Source organism: Protomyctophum bolini (assembly GCF_963924005.1).
Source record: "Protomyctophum bolini genome assembly, chromosome: 14".
Classification (NCBI taxonomy): domain Eukaryota; kingdom Metazoa; phylum Chordata; class Actinopteri; order Myctophiformes; family Myctophidae; genus Protomyctophum; species Protomyctophum bolini.
Window position 1 is genome coordinate 17,870,484 of NC_137875.1, and position 21,779 is coordinate 17,892,262.

At 44.0% G+C, this 21,779-nt stretch overlaps 2 protein-coding genes across 5 annotated transcripts in view; one reads left to right on the forward strand and one right to left on the reverse strand.

Moving 5' to 3' along the window:
* The window catches only part of smoc2 (SPARC related modular calcium binding 2), a 35,524-nt gene extending 22,151 nt beyond the window's left edge, over positions 1–13,373 (forward strand). For 2 of the 4 annotated variants that reach the window (XM_080782330.1, XM_080782332.1), the window contains exons 8-13: positions 430–616; positions 2,216–2,298; positions 9,713–9,812; positions 10,255–10,502; positions 11,071–11,108; positions 12,702–13,373. In XM_080782330.1, coding sequence (XP_080638456.1) covers positions 430–616; positions 2,216–2,298; positions 9,713–9,812; positions 10,255–10,502; positions 11,071–11,108; positions 12,702–12,725 — 680 coding nt within the window. In that variant the 3' untranslated portion in view covers positions 12,726–13,373. Of the gene's footprint in view, positions 1–429; positions 617–2,202; positions 2,299–9,712; positions 9,813–10,254; positions 10,503–11,070; positions 11,109–12,701 lie in introns of all 4 variants that reach the window. The other 2 variants (XM_080782329.1, XM_080782331.1) reach the window with 1 other exon arrangement.
* Positions 1–21,779, reverse strand: part of dact2 (dishevelled-binding antagonist of beta-catenin 2) — a 249,936-nt gene that overhangs the window by 53,763 nt on the left and 174,394 nt on the right. The gene's annotated exons all lie outside the window — the stretch shown is intronic.

Below are 21,779 nucleotides of genomic sequence, written 5' to 3' on the forward strand. Positions count from 1 at the left end.
ACAGTGTGGGAGCATGCATGCATGCGTGCATGTGTGAATTTGTGTGCATGTGTGTGCGTGTGTGCCCACCCACGGCACTGCGTCTATTTAGGAATGCATATGTGCTGTATACTGTATGTATGTGTCTGCACATGTGGGTAGCATGTGTGTCTATATGCATGCATGCATGCATGCATATAGCCACTTTGTAGATTTTGATTATTATTACAAGCATGCATTAACCGTGATGCGACACACTATGAGCTTGTAGATATGCTATTTTCAAAAGATTTAGTACTATAAGCTATAAATAAGGTGACACAGATCCATTCCCTCAAGTAAAAACTTTGGGTACTTTTGTCCACCACTGCTGCACTTCTGACTCCCCTCACGCCCCCCCCGTTGTCCCCCGTCCTCCCCCCCTCGGGCTTCTCTCCTGTCCCTCTGCAGCGTCCTCGTGTGACCAGGAGCAGCACTCTGCCCAGGAGGAGGCGAGGCAGCACAAGAACGAGGCTGTGTTCGTCCCGGACTGCGCCCACGGCGGGCTCTACAAGCCCGTGCAGTGCCACCCCTCCACGGGCTACTGCTGGTGTGTGCTGGTGGACACCGGGCGGCCCATCCCTGGCACCTCCACCAGGTAAGAGACATTACATGTTCTTCTGGGGGATTCTCAATCTTTTGAATGTAGAGGACCCATCCATCCATCCATCCATCTTCAAACGCTTGAAAAGCAACATTAGTAACTTCCTCCTGGGGGATCCCGAGGCGTTCCAAGGCCAAGGCCAGTGACTGTAAGGGTCCATTTGGTTCCATTTGTACACTCTCAGTCACAGACCTGTAAGAGTCCATTTGGTTCCATTTTACACTCTCAGTCACAGACCTGTAAGAGTCCATTTGGTTCCATTTTTACACTCTCAGTCACAGACCTGTAAGAGTCCATTTGGTTCCATTTGTACACTCTCAGTCACAGACCTGTCCATTATCGACGCCTGGTGGTCTACGGACCCGACATTGAGAAAGTGTGATTTTTTCTTCTTACGTAACATACCTATACCAATCTATAAATCTCACAATATTAAGGCAACCGGCCGAGCATTCACTTGAGCACCTGCCCCTCTAAATGTCTGTGCACGCCACTGAATACACTGACTACAATACTACATCTGCAGTGGTTGGAGGTGGTCTCTGTACTCAATTCCATTGAGAAATGCAGACCCTGATGCTGGCTGGGCAGGACACCTACTATTAGTACCGCCAGTTTGACCCATGGTCTGCACGCAATCCACCACCACATATACTCACCACAGGATTATACATCAATTTGTTTTACTTTCAAATAATCCAATTAAAAAAAGAAAATCTGACATCCAACAGCGCGCTTGGCGGATGCCACGGTGCGACTCGTGGGAGCGTGAGTGGCAGGGCAAGGGTCATTCAGGCGGACGGAGTGTGTGTGTGTGTGTGGGTACAGTTTTATTGAGAGCTGGGTATCAGATTAACACAGCCCCCAGGCAGACTGCCAGACAGCGCATTAGCACACATACACAGTATGTAAAGCGTGGATTTTCCCCCTTCTCTTCCCTTGTGCCGGCCCAGTTCTTGGCCCGGTTGCCCAGCAGCAATCAGGGCTCCGCTGGCTCTCAGAGGAGGGGGGGGGGGGTCTGGGGGGGCATGAAAGCTTCCCTGTGTCCCACGCTCCCTGTCTGTCTGTCTGTCTGTCTGTCTGTCTACCCCTCGCTCCTACTTCGCCTTAGATAATTATGCACCTTCCCTTTGCCTCGTTCTGTGTGTGTGTGTGTGTGTGTGTGTGTGTGTGTGTGTGTGTGAAAACACATGCCATGACTTTGCAGATAACTTTAATGCACCTATAATATTTGTGTCCTTGTATGCATATCCTTTGTGTGGACATTAATAAATGGTTAAAATGTGTGTGTGTGTGTGTGTGTGTGTGTGTGTGTGTGTGTGTGTGTGTGTGTGTGTGTGTGTGTGTGTGTGTGTGTGTGTGTGTGTGTGTGTGTGTGTGTGTTAATACCAGCCTTCCTATTTCTGGCTCGCTTTTTGGATCAGTTTGCCTCAGAACATACTTTTAATCCCTGCATGAGATGTAACTCCACGGGGGTAATTGAAAACACAGGATTCTTCTCAGATTTCACACAGGGATTCTTCACTGATCTATTTATTACAAACACCGCCAAATAATCACCTGTTTTCCTTTGGTCTGTTGCCTCCGACACAGATATGAACAGCCAAAGTGCGACGGCAACGCCAGGGCCCACCCTACAAAACCAAAAGACCATTACCGAAGCAGACATCTCCAAGGTAGGTCTCCCCAACATTTGGCTACTATTCAGTTTAGAATTTCTATCAAGAACACATGGTGAAACAACTACCAGTGTGTGTGTGTGTGTGTGTGTGTGTGTGTGTGTGTGTGTGTGTGTGTGTGTGTGCGTGCGTGCATGCGTGTGCGTGCGTGTGCGTGCGTGCGTGTTGATATCATTAGCACCGTTGGTCCCGGAAATGCATGATAAAGACTTGAAGACTCCCAGATACTGACTGACCTTGCTATCCAGAAAGCAGAGGGAGAGAGAGAGAGAGAGAGAGAGAGAGAGAGAGAGAGAGAGAGAGAGAGAGAGAGAGAGAGAGAGAGAGAGACGGATCATGCCGGGTGTTCTAATCTCACACTGACAGATGATGGAGAGAGACAGAGTGATAGGGATGGAGGAGAAACAGGATTGGGGAGCCGCGTGAGATAATGATGGATTATAGGATATGTCAGCGACAGGTATTGATAGACGGACTGACAACAGCAAGATAACTGTGGAAGAGGGTAAAGAGGGGAGGGGCAAAAGCAGCTTGGCTCCAATAGAAAGATATGATTCATATAGTCTTGATATGACAAAATAGGAATACTGATTATTAAAGACATCATTATTGAAAGTAAGAGCAAACAGGAGATTAACAAGACAAGGGCCCTACTCCAACACAGTGGTCATTTTCCCAGTCAGTGTACTACCAAATACTAGTACTTGTGCCCATCGGTGGGCGTGTTGGTCTCTTAAAATGAAGTGTTGGCACAAGACCTCAAAATGTGCACACTGATTGCAATTAAAATCCATCCTGAATGCTACAAAACACACATTCAACATATATATTGCTGAAAGACTTAGGCCTCATTCACACGTACCAAACACCAATCAAGCAAATGTTTGGTCGTTTTTTGGGCCACCACAATGCTTTTCCAATGGGAGTCGCATGGTTTGATCAAACATTTGTGTTTGATTGCTGATTGCTGGTGGTGTTCTGCTCCTCCCCCCCTCATCAAACAATAATGTTTGGTCAAACCATGTGACTCCCATTGGAAAAGCAATGTGGTGGCCCAAAAAAAAGACGGTGCGTGGTACGTGTGAATGAGGCCTTAGCATAGAAGTTTGAAACAATTATTCATGATCAGGGCCATATTATCAATATATTGCATCAGGCAAGCACCTGCCAATTTGCGGAGCTGGAAGACATCAAAAACATTCATTTTGGTGCTCAGAAACAGCATTTTTTCAAGCACATGAATTTTCATTATCTATCTGCGTGCATGTCCGAGAACCATCTGACCGATCGACTTCAAACTTGGCACATGTGTCGGATCAGTGGATTTCCAAAAATATCTATGAATCCACAAATCCCCATAATATACTGTATGGATCCCTGATGTCATCAATATGGTATTAAAGCACTGAGTCACACAGACTATAGCCTCCAAATACTACTCCATCATGGGTACTCTGACAATCATAGGTACAACAGGTATTGAATAAACAATATTGCATAAATGCTTCCCAACGGGCATCATTCCCAACTTGCATCGGCCTCATGTAGGAATATCGTGAACCCATCTATCTCTGCTCATCAGACAGTAGTGACAGTCATCGATATCTATTTTGGACCTGCAATGTTTATTTAATGAGTTCCTAATTGCAGTTTGATTTCTATTCATGTTCATTTACGGGCAGCACTAGTTAAACGTTACTCATAAAACCTTTTTCAGCTTGTCCTCATGACTGTCAGTAAGAATAATTAGAAAGACGTCGTTAAGATTAGCGGTCTAGCGGAATCATTAATTAGGAATCAAACTAATAGACGTTGTCATGCACTCTAGGGCAATACATGACAAAAAGGGAGTCCACACACAAGGCAAACCTTTTATATTATATTTATTATTCTAAATTAAAATAAGTTAAGCAATCATCAAATGAACTGGTGTAAGATGTGACAATGTCAGACAATGTCATGTATGCAGTGTATGGATGTATGGAGTCATTGGAGTGTGCTGTGTGAGTGTTGTAGAAGTTGTGCAACTGCTTGGAAAGAGAGGAAAGAGAGCTGGCTCGAGAGCATGGCAGGAGAGGCCCTTATATACTCTCCCAAACCACACCCCACTCAGGTGTACACAGTTGGCCTGACGGTCTGCTCCACTCTACCCTAATCACCCAGGCTGCCGGATAGCCTACTGTGCAGAGGCAGAGGGGGAGGGGCAGGGCCGTCACAACGTAGGTTTGATCAACCCATTATATCTATCCAGTCACGTTTTCAGCAAAGACACAATGTAATTCGTAAGTTAAGATCACTATCTGTTGCCCCTCATCTTCTGTTATAATTGTACAAAAGCATTATTCAACCTGTTCTGTTGTACCGTTCTGCATGTTTCTACACCATACTGTCCATGCCTAACAGAAACAAACTTTTCAGTATTACCCATAATTGCTTCCAAGATCATCAGACTCCCTATACCCACACTTTCTGAAATGAACAATAAGGCCATCGCACGGCTAGCACTTTCAATATCAAATTAATTGTCTGATCATCCTCTGTATCGCTTCTTTAACCTCATGCCATCTGGACAAAGATACAGAACCTTGCCATGGAAAAAGGTCCTATGTGTTGTTATTTGATGTGGGTGTTTGAACAGACTGAAGACAAATATCCTTCGGGACAATAAAGATTATTATTATTACATCATCGTACGACGCCAGTGACGTCGCTCACCGAGACCATCTGCTGCTCCTTATACCTCGGGGTAACAGCTTGTTTGGGGCTAAAGTGCTGAATGGACATGGTTTCATGACAATTTTGGCTTGAGGTGCTAGACAGGAAAGGCCATCTCAAACAGGTTAGGGTTCATCCTCGAGGGAGCATGAATGCACTCGGCAAGTTACATGGCAATCATCCAGCCGTTCCATTTTTAGTGGTTCCCAAACCTTTCAGCCCGTGACCCAAAACAGAATTTAGACCCAAACTAGTGAAACAATCTCACAACATATGTTCTAAATGGAATTTCGTAGATATTTCTGTCATTTCTTCATGACGTTGCTGGAAAAATCTTTGGATTTTGTTATTAATTCATGAAAAGTTTAGCTTTTTTGGTTACTTACAAGCAGTTGGAGAAGTTCTACAGTATTGATACTTTTACTTAAGTAAAACAACTGAGTATACATTTTCCACCACTGACGCTTGAGATGGACGATGCCTAGCGGTGGGTCACGGGTCACGTTGGTCTGAGGCAGATTTAGAGAAACAATGAAACGGCCTATAATCTCCCCATCAGGGTTCAGCAGGCTGCTTTCAAGCAAATGCGATTGGCAAATAATGGCTCTCGCAATTAGCACGGCTGAGGGTTAAGTCCAGCACTCTGTCTTATCACTCTCGTCCAGGAATGGCACGTCGATCAACACAATTGAGCTAATGTTCTTAATACGCCGACAATGCAGAGAGAGGGTGAAAAGGGGGTTGGGTTATTATTAGTCACATTATTTACGCAACCCGGATCGGAGTTTACAGCAGCAGTGCAGGCACTTGGCGAGTTCGCCATCCTTAGCTGTGTTTTTTTTTTTTTGTTGGTTTGGTAAACATGTTAATAATCCAGGCAGGCGGTGAACAGAGAGCCCACTGTTCTTGTCCCATCCAAGGCTGTTTATATAATGGCGAGCTGGCCAGGTCTGGGCCCTCTCCTCACAGGTGCTCTGTGGTGGACAAAAGTACTCTCACAGTTACTGCTTAAGTATAAAAGTATCAACTGCAATGTAGAATTACACTGTTACAAATGAAAGTCCGGAATTCAAAGTGCGAAAGTAATGTTATCAAAATGTACTTAATGTACCAAAACTAATAGTACTCATTGTGCAGAAGGTGCCATTTCACACGTTTTCAAATGTATAAAAATCTGACACATTGTGAGCTTGTAGATCGTGTTTAATGTATGTTTTGTAATGATTTGTAATGAATCTACAAAGTAACTAGTTTTCAAATAAATGTAGTGGAGTAAAAGTTGCAATATTTGTAGTGGAGTAGAAGTAGAGGTATTGGAAATTGGAAAGACTCAAGTAAAGTACAAATACCTCAAAATCGTACTTAAGTACAGTAAGTAAATGTACTTATATAGTTATACTGCAGGTGCTAGATGAAGTTGCAGCACAGGTCCGCTGCCCCTTGGGTACAGCACTGCTAAGAAACATGTAGTCATAGTCAGACAGGCTCATGTCAGACCAGACAAATTGTTCTCTATAAATATTTTGGACAGCTGATGAGTTGCAGACCACAGCAAGCAGGGAATTATTACATGTTGTAACAGACAGCTGAAAGTCTAAGGAGGTGGTAATGGGGTGAAGAATAGCCACAACTATCCAAAGAGAGAGAGAGAGAGAGAGAGAGAGAGAGAGAGAGAGAGGCTGCATGCATGCCCAGTCCAACATCCAACACACATGGGGATGCAAAATACACAGAAATACTCATGCACGAAGAGACTATAACCCCGTCTCACCAACCTGTACCATATCAGCCCAGGGTTCCGAGTTAGCAGCATCTTGTTTTCCTTTATGAGCTATTGCGTCAGTGGCCGTAAACCCAGTTAGTGTATAAACCCGGGATAATTATAAATGTTGCCTTCACATCATAGCCCTGCGTTGGCTGTTGAAGCACTGGCGTTGAGAGGTTTATGGGGCGAGATGCGAGGAGGGACCAACTTGCACTGAAAGGAGCGAGGGAAGGGAAGGGGTGTATTTTGCCAGCTTTTTCCCGAGAGGGGGTCATGGGATAGCATAGGGGCAGGCCTGGGAGCTGCGGCACTGAGTGCTGACAGGCCTCTGCCCCATGTGGCTGCACAGAATAACACTGCCTTCATATTAACACTAACACTACACAGTCACGCACGCACACACACACACACACACACACACACACACACACACACACTACTGACCAACTACTGTATGTACAGCAGACATACATGGGAGTGCCAGTCCTTCAGCTGGCAAACAATCAAATCATTTGAGGTTTTCTCCTGCGCAGCGCAACAGCTTGACGTTCCTCGTTTTATTTCGAAGCACATCTGTCAAAGTCAAGCATTACATAATTATAATCATTAAGGAATCAGACAGCAGCCATTTACTGCTTTAGCCTGGAACTGAACGGAAAGTGGCCAGACTCAATTTCCTTTGAATGACAGCGGGAACATTGGTGCCCTGCCCCTCAGCTAAACTGTGGCCAGACAGACAGAAGCCGATCTGTCCCGCCTCCACCAAAACCTCCTCTGCCAAGAGGAAAGGGACTAGCAGCCTTACCTGATGGCTTAGAATTTGTATGAACTGGAGGAACATTCAGATTCCTGCTGGATTACAGAAAGAGCGTTTACTCTCCATGAAAAACACAGAGCCTCAAACAAGTCCAACTGCATCCCACAAATCCCTCTTCGGTCGGTAGCTAGATAAAAACACTTGCCTTTCTGAAGGTGCATTTGTCTAAAGTCTAGACTAATACACAAAAAATGGGGGCCCTGCAAGGAAGGCACCACTGTAGCGATTAACAGGTGGGTCAGATATTTTATTAGGTCTGGGCCAGAAAAGACCTACTAAAACTTAAATGCAAGCCTCCCCAGCTCAGAGGAGGCTTGCATGTAAAGAACAGCATATAAAGGATGATTTATACTTGTTTGCGTGCCGGTGTCACGCACCGGAAAATAGCAGATCCGAGAGCTTGAAGATCTGCTACTTTACTTGGTTGCTTGGTTTACATGGCACAACCAAGTATAAATCAAGGGCGACGGTTTGGGCATGTGCACGTCTCAACCCTTGGATTGGTGCAGGCTGAATGCTGCTTGGGAAAGGTGGGACTAGAGGCTGGGTGCATGCTGGGGTGTTTACCTCAACACCAGTCGCCACCTGTTAGAGAGGGGCAAAGCATACTATTATCTCCAGCACAGGAGAATCTGGCCCCGCAGGCCCTGGGCCATAAAGAAAAGAGCAGCAAACCCCTGGTGAGCTGCAGAGGGACGGCAGACTGTGAGAAAGCAGAGGAGAGTTTGGGAGAGGAATCCAGGAATCTTTCTGTTGCCTTCAGCTCTTCCAGAAACAACTGTGGCCCATTCACTCTTAAAACTATATGGCCTGACACACAATTACTATCATTAGGGACGTCATTCCTCTTCTGTTGTCCATGTTCATATCACAGAAGGACCCCCCCCCCCCAATGACATGCTGCATGGGATGCTACTGTAGCTAAAAGGAGGTGCCTCAGACTGCCTCCTATCCAGTTGTATGTGCTCATTGCGCTGCTTATGTCAGTCAGAGAAATGTTTACCCTCAATCCGCAGGGAGGGGAGTTGATATGAACTTATGACCTTCAGTGCATGTGATCTGTCACCTTTCTCAGATATTCAATCATCTTTCTAGTACATTAATGAAGCTGAATTGGGTTAAAATAATCTTTGGCAGAACTACAGTTTGGTGCAGAAGGCCTTTTCTATGTAGATGTTGGCTTAGGCCAGAGTTCCATGTCCATACAGTAACTCCAGTCAGTGCCTGGAGCTATGGAAACATTAACACCTCAGTCTGGGGGCCTCTGGGATGATTGGCAGGTAGCCTCTTCCATCCTCAGATTGGGGGAGGTCTGACACTTTAAAAAGACAACTGTGACAGTCTCGTTTGGTTTTTATTTTCTCTTTATGTGCTGTACACGTTAAAATGGCACTGTCTGTTATTTTGACTTCCCTCCCCAGACATTTACTAGCCCACCTATGATGGAAGGATTCCACATTGTTGCCATGACAAAGACTTGTACATTTGTACATTTGTCTACATCCAATCCACGATGCTACATGCATGCACATCAGTGTTGATTACGTTGACTAAAACTATGACGAAAAATGTTCATCAACTACCTTTTTTCACTGACGAAAACTAAACAAAAACTAAATTAAACTAAGCTATGATGACTAAAACTAAGACTAAACAAATAAAAACTAGACTAAAATGGACAAGAGATCCAGTATAAGTAAAAGTCATTTTACACATGGTTGCATGATGAAAATAGCAGATCTACAAGCGTCACAGCGCCACGCGTTGTAGATCTGATATTATTATAAGTGTAAAATCAGCCATTATGACAGCATCAAGGCCAGCAAAAATGCATTTTTGTAGACAAAAAACAACCGTAGATTTAGTCGACTATCATCGCATAACATTTAGTCGACTACAACTAGACTAACACTAAAGCATTTCAGGTGACTAAAATATGACTAAAACTAAATTACATTTCATTCAAAAGAATATGACTGAACTAAAAAAGCTAAATTTGCTGCCAAAATCAACACTGATGCACATGCATATATATATATGTAACATACATGCATATATATATGTATACACAATATACATTGTGTGTGTTCATTTATGTGCACTTTTCTATATAGGCTGCCCTGGGGCAAAGAAAACAGAGTTCCTAACGAGCGTTCTGGATGCGCTGTCAACGGACATGGTGCACGCTGTCACAGACCCAGCATCTGCCGGCAGGTATGATGCTCTCTCTCCTCTGTGGATCGGATACGTTTATGGCCATACATGATGAATATACTGTAGGAGGGTGAAAGGACATACACTAACGTGAGAAAGATGGTTAATTCTTACAGCAGGATGTAAGTGTTAACTACAGGAAGCAGTAGAAGTAGGGAGAAAGTTTGCACATACTTTGGATATGTATATTGGATATGTATATTTTTCAAAAATCGTGAAACATTTAGCAAATCATTGAATTATATTTAAGCAAAACTTGTAATTCAAATCTTTGCTTCTGGTGGTCCCTGGAACAAATTATTTTGAGATGGGGGTAGACGGCCAAATACCAAATTGAGCATCGCTGATAGAGCAACATACGTTTTTCACAAAACTGTTTTTAGATTTAGAAGATTTTTTTGAATTTTGTATAACGGGTGGTTTGATCCATGTTTGTCTATAGGATGGCAGAGCCGGACCCCAGCCACACCCTGGAGGAGAGGGTGGTCCACTGGTACTTCAGCCAGCTGGATAAGAACTCCAGCGGCGACATCGGAAAGAAGGAGATCAAGCCGTTCAAGCGCTTCCTTCGCAAGAAGTCTAAACCCAAGAAGTGCGTGAAGAAGTTTGTGGAGTATTGTGACATCAGCAACGACAAGGCGCTGTCCCTGCAGGAACTGATGGGATGTTTGGGCGTCACCAAGGAGGAGGGTAAGCCATTCAACCAACAACGGCAGTTTCCCCAGTGCTCTGCCATTACGCGTGAGCACACTTAAGACGCACAAAACGCATGGATGGAAACGACACTTGCACACTGCTGAAATTTGCAGCGTGGGCGAAAATCCGGAAACGCTCTGCCGACGCTGTGAGTTGCAGCCGCGCGCGAGCGTCATTTCCATCCATCAGCTGTTTAAAAACCCAGAAGAGACGCCCATGTTCTAAGCTGCATCTTGTCGCGTATATGAGCTCATTCACATTAACATTTTAGGCATGTCATTATAGGTGAACATTTTCAGAGATGTGTGGAAAATAGCAGGTCTTTGTGTGCTGGACGCTTTGTGTGCTTGTAAATAAGTTATTTTATCAAATCGTTGCAAATTAGCAAAAGAAAATGTATAAACATTTAAAACATTAAGATTTAAGATTATGATTTTCACTGAATTGCATTGTTCTTCTCAAATCGCTGAGGTTTGGCCCTTGAAGCATTAGTTCTATAATGTCTAGATAATGAGGCTGACAAATGACAATGTGTACTGTATATGCTTCTTATGATACACAGGAGCCAAGACAGGTGAAGGTGTCTCCTCCAGTAAACTGGTAAGCAATTCATTGAATTAGGTGAATAATTATGTAGGAGCACATACTGTACATATTATGTACTGTATATGTTGTATGAGTGATTAAATGTATAGTATGTAACTTTGCCATGTGTTTACATAACTAAACAACGAATACATTTTACCGATCATGTCTATGACAGCAGTCATCATCAGCTACTGGAGTAGTGTGGTGATGATGGCGAGCTGGAGAAACCCATTGCCCGACTGCATTTTCAAAATACAGTCAGGTATTTTCACTCTTTGTTTTGGATGGTCCAAAAACATCCCCGTCTCCCAAAACAACAGTGAAAACACCAATATACAGCAAGAGGGAAATGTGTTTCTGCACACCAAATCACCAATATATACAGTTTAAGTTACATACTATGCCTTAAATGTAAATAACTTACAGTATGAATTTATTATCATGCACTGAAACACCAATATGACAATCTCTATCCGTTGCTTTTGTGCTCTGTGAACAAGTAACTGCAAGCAGTGATTCAATATCACGTCTACTGTATGTTGCCTACTGGCGGCAGCCCAGTCACTAGACTAGAGACCTTCTGTCAACCGTGACACTTCCATTTCACTTTTCCCAAATTAAGTACCAGGAATTCATTTTCGACACTGTATTGTCAGAACCCCGATCATTAGGGTTGTCCCGATCCGATCATGTGATCGGAAATCGGGGCCGATCATGTCCTTTTCAAATGATCGGAATCAGATGGGGAGCAAAAAAACGTGACCGGGACATCCCTAGTATCAGTATTATATTGTACTATTGTGAGATATGGCATAAGCCATAAGTGTTCTATAAAATCAGATTTGGAAAAACTGGTATCGGCAGATGCTCAAAATCGAATAATCGGAATCGGATCGGGAGCAAAACAAAAAACAATAAACTAACGTGATGGGGACAACCCTAACGATCATCTTTGTCTAAGTGCTAAAGGTGTGATTTTGGCATTTCACCATACAACGTGATGGAATGGAATCACTATTTCAGGTCCCTCAATCACAGAGCACAGAATAGAAACAACAGTGATTGACAAAGTGGACTTGGAGTTACAGTATGAGAACCTATGGTTCTACCAAAGTTTATCATGGCTTTAAATAGAATTTCCCTGTGGTAATTCTTTCTACAGTTTAGGGACCCTGATTGCAAAATCACAATCCTCTTTGTATTTCAATGTTGATTTGGGAAATCTACAGTGGTAAAAAGTGGAAAAAGCGGTAAAAGCTATTTTCAAAATCTTTTGAAAATAGCAGATCTACAAGCTATAGATCTGCTATTTTCAAATGGCTGAAATGTATAGCGTTGACGTGGCTAATGTATGTTACAATTAAAATCTCCAAAGTAACTAGTAACGTAAAGTTTTCAAATAATTGCAGCTGAGTAATAGTACACATGTTGGCTCTGAGATCTAGTGGAGTAGAAGTAGTAGTAGTGCAAATAAAGTACAAATACCTGATAATTGTACTTAAGTACAGTACTTACTTTCCACCACTGGAAGTCTAGCTGTGCAGTTAAACATATAGTGACATGGTTGAAAGACAACAGCCAACACATTTGACACACTCTCCACAGAATCCATCAAAGAAGCAAGGCTAAAGCCAGCAACGGAGATTTCCCCTCCCCTCAGAGATTCTGCCCACACCAATCGGCAATATGGAAACCATAGTATTTGCACTTTGTACTTTAAAAAAAAGAAATGTAAATTCACTTTGTAGAGATGAGGTATTTAAACAGACTGCTGAATCTGTGAATGACGTAGTTAGCTCTTTTGTGTCCTGACAAACAAAAATTATTTAACACATACAATGTATGTGTCCTTTGTGTGTCTAAAAAAAAAGTATACTTTTCAGAGTTGTACAAGTTTTCGTGTGTGATGTTGTATTTTGTTCCCTTGCCCCATTGCATTGTTCCTTTGTATTGTTGTTGATGTTAATGCAGATGTATGGCTAGTTTGCTACATGGCTGAAAACATAACATAGAACATATCATCTCTCATGTACTGACCCTACAGTATAGCGACCCTTCCTGTTGCTTTGTACAGCAGTTTTTGAGTGGTGCAACCACTCCCTATGTCCTAACCTATGTCCCTATGTCCCAATGTTTAGAGTACCAATAGGGGGTGCTGTTGCACCACTCGCTTCAGACTGGTCTGATTTTTCAAGAATGTTTTAAACATGGATCACAAAAAATATCATACTTGTTCACATGTATTCATGTTTATTAGAAATAAAGAACTCTTTTATATATCTTTGTGTTCTGTCCGTGAGTCCTAAAGTGCTGGAAGGTGAGTGAAAGCCTTGTTTCTCATTAATCCAATTAGCTCCCTGTGATGTTTACCAGCTCGCTATATAAACCTTGTAATGTTTTAGCCATTTTGTGTTCTCTCGCTGTGTCTTTTAATAAAACACCTTGTTGACACAGTCTTTAGCAGCCAAGCATTAGTCATACATAGCAAAGGTTGTGTATCACCTGCATTTTCAGACAGCTTGCCAAATCCCTTGGGGCAACATTTTGAAATTGTAAAAACGGTTGGTGCTCATTTCTGTACTCTTCACATGTTTCATTCCCCAGGTAGACTGAAGACAGATAAATGTGTGTGTGTGTGTGTGTGTGTGTGTGTGTGTGTGTGTGTGTGTGTGTGTGTGTGTGTGTGTATGTATGTGTGTGTGTGCGTACGTACGTGTGCGTACGTACTTGCATGCGTGCGTGCGTGGGGTATTTCTACGTATGAAGGCCGTTGGTTTGAGCCTTAATGCATGGGCAAGTGTATGTATGTGCGCAACATGTATGTGGAATATCAGTGGAATTTGAATTGATCCCTTTTAATGGAGTGGGCTCAACTCTTGGCTGTCCTGACTCATTACAGCACTGTACATTGTTTCAACATGATTCAGTTGAGTCCACTAAGTTGTAAGCTGTGACTTTTCACACAGAACGTTCCCTATAGGGGCCGATGGAATGACCCGAGAATGACCTGTTCACTGCAGGCTTAACTTATGATTAACACTTGGCCTCCATTCTATAAATCCAGAGCCACGCTCTGATGTTAACACCCAGTGAGGAACAGGGAGAGGAGATTACAGACGCTACGTCTGCAGAGAGGAGATATGAAAGTTAAACACAACAAGGCATGCCTTGTTGTGTTAATCATTGTTAATATTGTTGCTGTCAGGTGGAAATGTCCAAAACCGTTACTTTTCAGGAAATGGAGAAAATAACCTAAGTTATTATTTTGTCACAAGCTCTTGTCAATACTTTTCATTGGTTAAATATTTATTAAACCTACTATAAACACAGTGCACAGACGACTTTCACTTTCAATGTTTCACAAAAATAGTACATCTACAAGCTCACAGCTTGTCACTATGTGACAAGGTGTGAGATTGTAGATTGGCTATTTTCACTACGGTACTTTAGCACAGCACTTTAGCACAACAAAGTTGGGAATTCATTAAAAAAGTTAAAAATGTTGGTGTATGAACCGAGAGAACGTTAGCACTCCCCTGTGTGGACACATGTAGGCCCTAAAATGAAAGTTCTTTATACGTTTGTAGCGTCTGCCTGTTCTGCCATGACCATGACAACAAAGCACTGTGAGAGCAGATCCCATAGCCCGAATTCTGAATCTCTGGTGTTTACACAAAAACGCTAAGAAGCAGCTTACATTTTGGGAAAAACACAGGCTTCCTCACAGTCTTCATGTGCTATAATTGTCGAGGGCCATGTGCAAGTAGTTCAGATCAAAAACTCAACCCATGGAGTGAGAATAATGTGGATTAGACACTGACTGACAGACGGAGGTTTCCTAAAAATAGGATTACTAAATTGGGGGAATATAAGAGGGGGGAGGGGGTTATTCATTTATTTTGTGTTTACTGTTATATTTATATAGAAATATATATTAGAAATGTGAAGATAAGGAGCACGGTGGCACAGTCAGTAGTGTCGCCTCACAGCTGAAGGTCCTGGGTTTGATTCCCGCTGGCGATGCTGTGGGTGCTAGCGGCATGTTCTCTCCTCCTGTGCCCATACTAAATACCCGAGGCGGGGTTGGCCAAAGGGCCTTTCTGTGTGGAGTTTGCATGTCCTCCCCGTGTCCCCTAGGGTAGGAACCCTCACAAAAACATGCAGTAATCCTGATCTCTAAACTGCATCCACCTGGCCAGCCTGATGGAGGGCAAAGGAACTGGTTGGAATAACGTGTTCCTTCCACACGCTACGTCCAACCAGGGAAACTCCCCCATGTCAGGTGTAAAGGAGTGACTTGGACACTCATGCATGAAGGAAGCACGAGTTAAAGTCCGTTGCTCTCCCCAGGTTGGCGGAGGGTGTGTAGAGCCCAGGATCACATTAAATCGATGCGGGGGTGAAAAATGGGCACATGACGGACGCACGCACGCACACACACACACACACACACACACACACACACACACACACACACACACACACACACACACACACACACACACACACACACACACACACACACACACACACACACACACACACACACACACACACACACACACACACACACACACACACACACACACACACACACACACACACACACACACACACACACACACACACACACACACACATAATTTCAAGTTATATATCATGATCAAACACATGTAAGCGCCTGGTTCATTATTGCATCTACAATCAAGTTCCTTCTATATGCACTAGAAAAGCTTTGGGCTTGCACATTATTTGCTGAAAAAGCATACCTTTTCAGTAACATCTCCTGATAATAAACCCACAACTTCAGCCCTGTCTTGCCACATTGCCCCTTTTCCACCCACGTGCCCCCAACCTCAATCCCTCTGGAGGTATACCGTTAGCAGTAGCACCATGCCCAGAACAACATTTGCCTTTCCCAAACAGCCGTGTAATCTGCTAATGTGTCTGTGTGCATGAAGGTCTGTGCTGCTGAGGTAAGCCTGGACTGCCGAGCTCTCTCCTTCTTTCTTTCTTTTTTATTTGCGGAAATACCGTAGCTGCATGTACAAACTACATTGCAACTTGTGAAATTGCATGCTCCTTCATGGGCAGGGCAATGTGTATTTCACAGAAGAGTGATGCTCTCTGTGGTGACTGGTCTTTTATACAGTATGTTGTACCATATGTTCATGGGGAGAGTGGGAATAGGGTAGGCATTCCATACCATCAGACTAGAATATATTGGAGACAGAATAGGAGACAGAATCATAGGGCTGTCGGCTGTCGCTGTAGCCTACTGTGCTTTGTTCTTTGGGATGTGATGTTGTCTGTTTCTTATTTTGTGTCTGCATAAAACAACTTGTTTTAATTCTTTGTACTAGCCAGGAATCCCTTGCAGTAAAATATATATTTAATGCCAATGGGACTCCTGGTTAAATAAAGGTTACAATACAACAATTAAACCCATAAACACACTATCCCCCAAGTCACTGCTGTGCTGATAGCGATATATGCTCAGCCCGAAACAATGGAAAAACTCCATTCCCCAGGGCTGAGATGATCATGCACATAAACACCTTTTTACTGTTTGGCTGGCTGTCAGGGCAGTGTATATGCAGCAGTACGTACTCCTTCTGCATTTGACTGAAGTGATAGAGCAGAAGTTCTCAAACGTTTTAATTTTAAGGACAACCGATAATTCAGAGAGTGTACAAATTGAACCAAAGGGGTCAATTCGAGTTACAGACCCCCCCCTCCCCCCCAAGGAACTGAGTGTCCGTGGACCCCACTTTGAGAAGCACTGTGATAGAGCGCCCCCAGTGCCGTCGCCAAGATGGTCTCGCGATGGTACGGTCTTCTCCACTTCTCTTCCTTCTCCCCTCCTGTCTCCCTCTCCCCTCGCCGTGCGCAAAAACACATGCACAAACCCCTGTAGCACAGAGATACCATTCAGTGGGTTCTGTGGGCACGGCTTGTGTGCTTTAATGGGCAAGAGGAGGCACCCGATCTCACCACTGGCAGGCCTCATGGGCTGCGGGCTCATGAAGAAATTACTGTCAGAAGCCATCAGCACTTTAATGGCTTCTGGCCCAGCCACAGCTTCCCCCCGGGCCCTTCGAGGGGCACCGGTCTGTGGGTAAACAGTAGACGGCCAGCACCCCGGGCCACCCCCTCCCCATCGTGGCCCAAAAGACCCCGGCCAGCACCTTATATAGGATATGGTCAGTCGTTACACTCGACAACATTAATTGCTAGAGGAGGTGTGACTTTTTGAGGAGGGGGGGGGGGGGGGGGATAAGGAAAACATGGCGTGTTAAGTGTTGGTATTAAAATCGGGGGGCCACTCTCACAAGGGGTCCTTTCATAGAACGCGTCTCCCTCAGAGATCTTGTATTTGTTAAAAGTGACTTCATGCAAACACAGCCAGACCATTTTGCTGCACGCGTGGTGATCAATGGTGTGTAAAAACCGCAAGGGTCCATTATATTCACTTTCAGAGACATTTTGCAGTCTTCGTTTACATTACCACACGTATACACACAGCACAGTTGTATTATCATTGGTTCAGTTGGACACCACACAAACACAAACAACCTTCTCCTCTCTACCCAAACAATAAACAGAGCAAGAGAAAATGCTTAGCCAAAACAAGGAGCGTCAAAGGAAACTTCACTACACAATCCATGGGTGCTCATTTAACACCGATTTGAATAGAGGGTATGCGTGTGACATCATCATCAAACCAGGAAGTTATATATATATATACGCCTATAGTACAGAGTGGCAAAAAACAACTTTCTGGCATCGACAGCCCATACATCCAATCAGAATATAATGAACACTCAGGATCTTACTGTGTAGAAGGACATGTCCACTCTGTCCCTGTAAGCTGAAATATGCAGCTTTTAACTTCTTTTTTGTGTGTGTTCCAGCATGGGGGATCTGCCAAGTTCATGATCTGGCCTCACATCAGAATTTCCCGGGGCTGATAAAGAGGCTGTTGTTTGATTCACATTTAATAGACAGAGGGAGACCCAAAAAAAGGACAAAAAAGTGATACAGGGACTGGAGGATGATACGGGCAATTAGAGAGAGAGCAGACATTTCTAATACCCAAGAGACAATGTTCTACATACAGAGCCGTTTACGCCTCCACATGTGTTAACAAATACACAGACACACCTTAGCCCACGCATGCGTGCACACACACATGCAGGCACGCGCACACGCGCGCGCACACACACACACACACACACACACACACACACACACACACACACACACACACACACACACACACACACACACACACACGGTAACATCAGCTCCTTGTTTTGGTTGGTGGTTTCAAAATACCTCCACCTGCGATGACTGCATATCGTTGCTGTCGGTTGGAAACCGCCTAACGCTATTTTATTATAATTATTTTGCCTAAATCAGTGCTATATTGAACACCCTTTATGTCTGTGTGTTGTTTCGAAAATATTGAACCAATGAAAAGTAGTAAAAAACCTCTTAACTCCATTGGACCCTCAAACTGTCTGCTAAAGCAACTAACTCCACCACCTCTCCCCGTCTCATGCAATTGACAATAAAGTCACAACACCAACTTTGATGAGGAAGAGGCAGCATTGCTTTGTTTAAAAAATATATATATATTTTTTTAATTTCCTGAAAAATGAACATTTTGGAGTTTCTTCCTGACAGCAGAGATGTGTTTCATTATGTTTATTGAAATCACCATAATGAATAAAGTATTATTGAACATTTTATTACGGGGTGCGCACGCTTATTCCGACACACCAAAAGTCTGACATGCGCAAATGACCCGTTGCTCCCGACAAGCATGTCGTGCTTGCGGTTAGGGTTAGGGTTTGTGGTAAAGGGTGTCGGACTAATTAATGAATGTCGGACTGTTAGTATGTTGGAACTTATGCCTGCACCTTTAAATCGACAGAACACTCAATTCTGGTTGGCCAGTGGGTGTGCATTATTTTCAGATAACTGCACGGCTATGGGCTCATCATAAGTGTATTGTAATGGTTATTTAAGGTAACAATATAGCAATACGCTTTCAACGAGTCTCATGGTAAAATAAATAACCTGACTGACTGAGCCGGTAGGCTGAGTACTCATACTAACTCATACCAACCAAGTTTCTATGAATAAACACTTCTTCTGGCCAAGTCACGTAGGTAATTAGTCTTTATATCATCCATTATACATTATTGATAACCGGCTTGTTGGCCAAACCTCATTCGCCTGAACGATTCTTTCAGATTTACACAATATTTTTCTTTTAGTATAGATAAAATATATATATTTCTGGGGATTAAAACCTGTGTATGTGTGTGTGTGTGTGTCTGTCTGTGTGCGCGGGTGCGTGCGACCGTGCGTGCATTTGTGCGTTCATAGCGGGCTGTCCTTTAATCTCACAGTGCCTATAGCCCATAGGCAGCAGTATCCCATTTGAGCTTGACCACAGCAAGAGGGGGAGCACCGAAGAAGGATCATTGTGATGGGAGAAAGACAGAGAGAGGCCATGGGGGGTATCGGAAGGGGGGGGGGTTCTGGCAGGTTGTTGGTGCAGCCCAGGCCTAAACTCAGGGGATTAACGGGGTGACTTCTCCTCTGGAATGTTCTGCTGACAGCCAAGACCCGCCCACCCACAGCTGCCTGCTACAGACAGGTGCACGTCTGAGCTGTGTGTGTGTGTGTGTGTGTGTGTGTGTGTGTGTGTGTGTGTGTGTGTGTGTGGGAGGGGGGGTGGAAGACACAGTGAACGCAGTGGAGGAAGACAACATGCCTCCATACGCAGACATGGACCGACAAGTGCATCGATAAACAATTTGACCGAGATCCTCTCTCAGGCATTTCAAAGCAGACTGAGAGTGGGTTATATAGACAAATCCACAGAAGGGTGCCCTGGGCGCGGCCATTACTGAGGTGTAACCCATGGAGCAGGTGCTCCGTAGGCCAGGTGTGGCTAATCAGTGCTGCTGTGCTCAATGGTACACCTCAGTAATGGCCGCACCCAGGCAACCCTCTGTGGATTTGTCTATAGGCCATCCGTCGCAATGGATGGCCTAGTCTACATGCACTGCCTGAGGACAAAACAAATGATGCATCTCTTAGATTAGTGTAAACAGTCAAGATAATCTTAATGTGTGTTTCACACTGAAGAGGAAAGTGTATTCATATTATACCGATCGCTCTGTGATTCAGCCATCCCAGTGTGTGTGTGTATTGCACCACACACCATTGAGTTTGACTTAGCACGACTTGCAAGGGAGATGTATTTTCAAGATCATTGAATCTCACAAACTTGATTAGGTCGTAACATACATAGATACTATCTATGCCTCATTGGCCGCTGCAGCATGTATCGCACTGTAAGGAGGAAGTCAAGCAGAAGTGCGGAAGGCATGCTCCGTCGCTGCCACTCAAGTGACAACTGGCCAATCACAACGCGTCTTTCCGGGATTTATCAATTAAATCCAAAGGAGCTTTATTGGCATGAGAAAACAAACATTGTCTCTGATTGGCCTACCGAACGTCCCCTTCTGTGATGCACGTGGAAGCTTGGCCAGCTTCTGTGACAAGCTTCCGCATGTGTCACAAATGCTTGCCTCCTCTTGAGATACCCATGCACGCCCCAGAGCCGAAGGACGCGTCTACCTTTCTAAGTCTAACACATGAACGTTAACATTAATCTAGGCTAGGGGTGATCATTCGACGAAAACAAAAGGTGAGCTTGTACATAGGCTATTTCAGCAAAGAGATTTGGACAAGAGGGGGAAAGTGTAGGGGGCCTAGACCCCTAGACCCCTGGGGGACACCGGTCAATGAAGTATAGGGTTTAAGTGGTTAAATTGTGTGCAGCCATGGCAGCATTTAGCACCACATACCAGTAGGTGTATTCATTTGTCTTGCCATAATTTATGTTTGGGAATGTACGAGAGCCTGCCCATGCTTGTATTACTTTTGCAAAGTATTACTTTGCAGAAATGGGAGACAAAAGGATTAATTTTCTCCACTATTATTTCTATGCTGCATTAAGTCCGCATTGGTATACACAGTCTTAGTAACATCCTCAGGTTATGTCAAGTAGCAACAAAGGACAATAAACACTGCTGCTGATGCCGCGCTCCACAACAATTCCACCTTCAGAAGCAAAGAAAAATCCCTCACACACCCTTTGAAGCAGGGGGGATTCCTCTGGGTCATGTGAGTGTGATTGTGCTCCTAAGATGTTTGATTGATAGAGGGGTCTGTGAAATCCGACTCTTTGTTTTTGCTCTCCCTTGGTGACCTGCCCTGTCATGTCTCCCCTGTTTTCAGAAGCAGGTAGTCTATCAAAACATCAGGTGACGACTGCATGGGGGGACAACACGCTCTTCAGGTGCTGCAGGGATTTGATTCTTTGGAGAGGTTAAAGGTGACAGGGCCAAGGTCACATGGGGATCCAGGTGGAAACTGTGAAAAAAGTTTTGGAGCATCCGTGGCATTATAGGCGAACGGCTATACACTGTTGTCAGCCTGTAGTTTGGCTATTACTATTATATATTTGGTTAAAGACAATGGCCCGGTTTGGGCCAATAATGTTTGTAATACTATGGACCAAAACTATGGAATGCACTTCCCATTGCAATCAGAACTGCATAGACCAGTGGTTCCCAAATCTTTTCATGTCAAGGACCT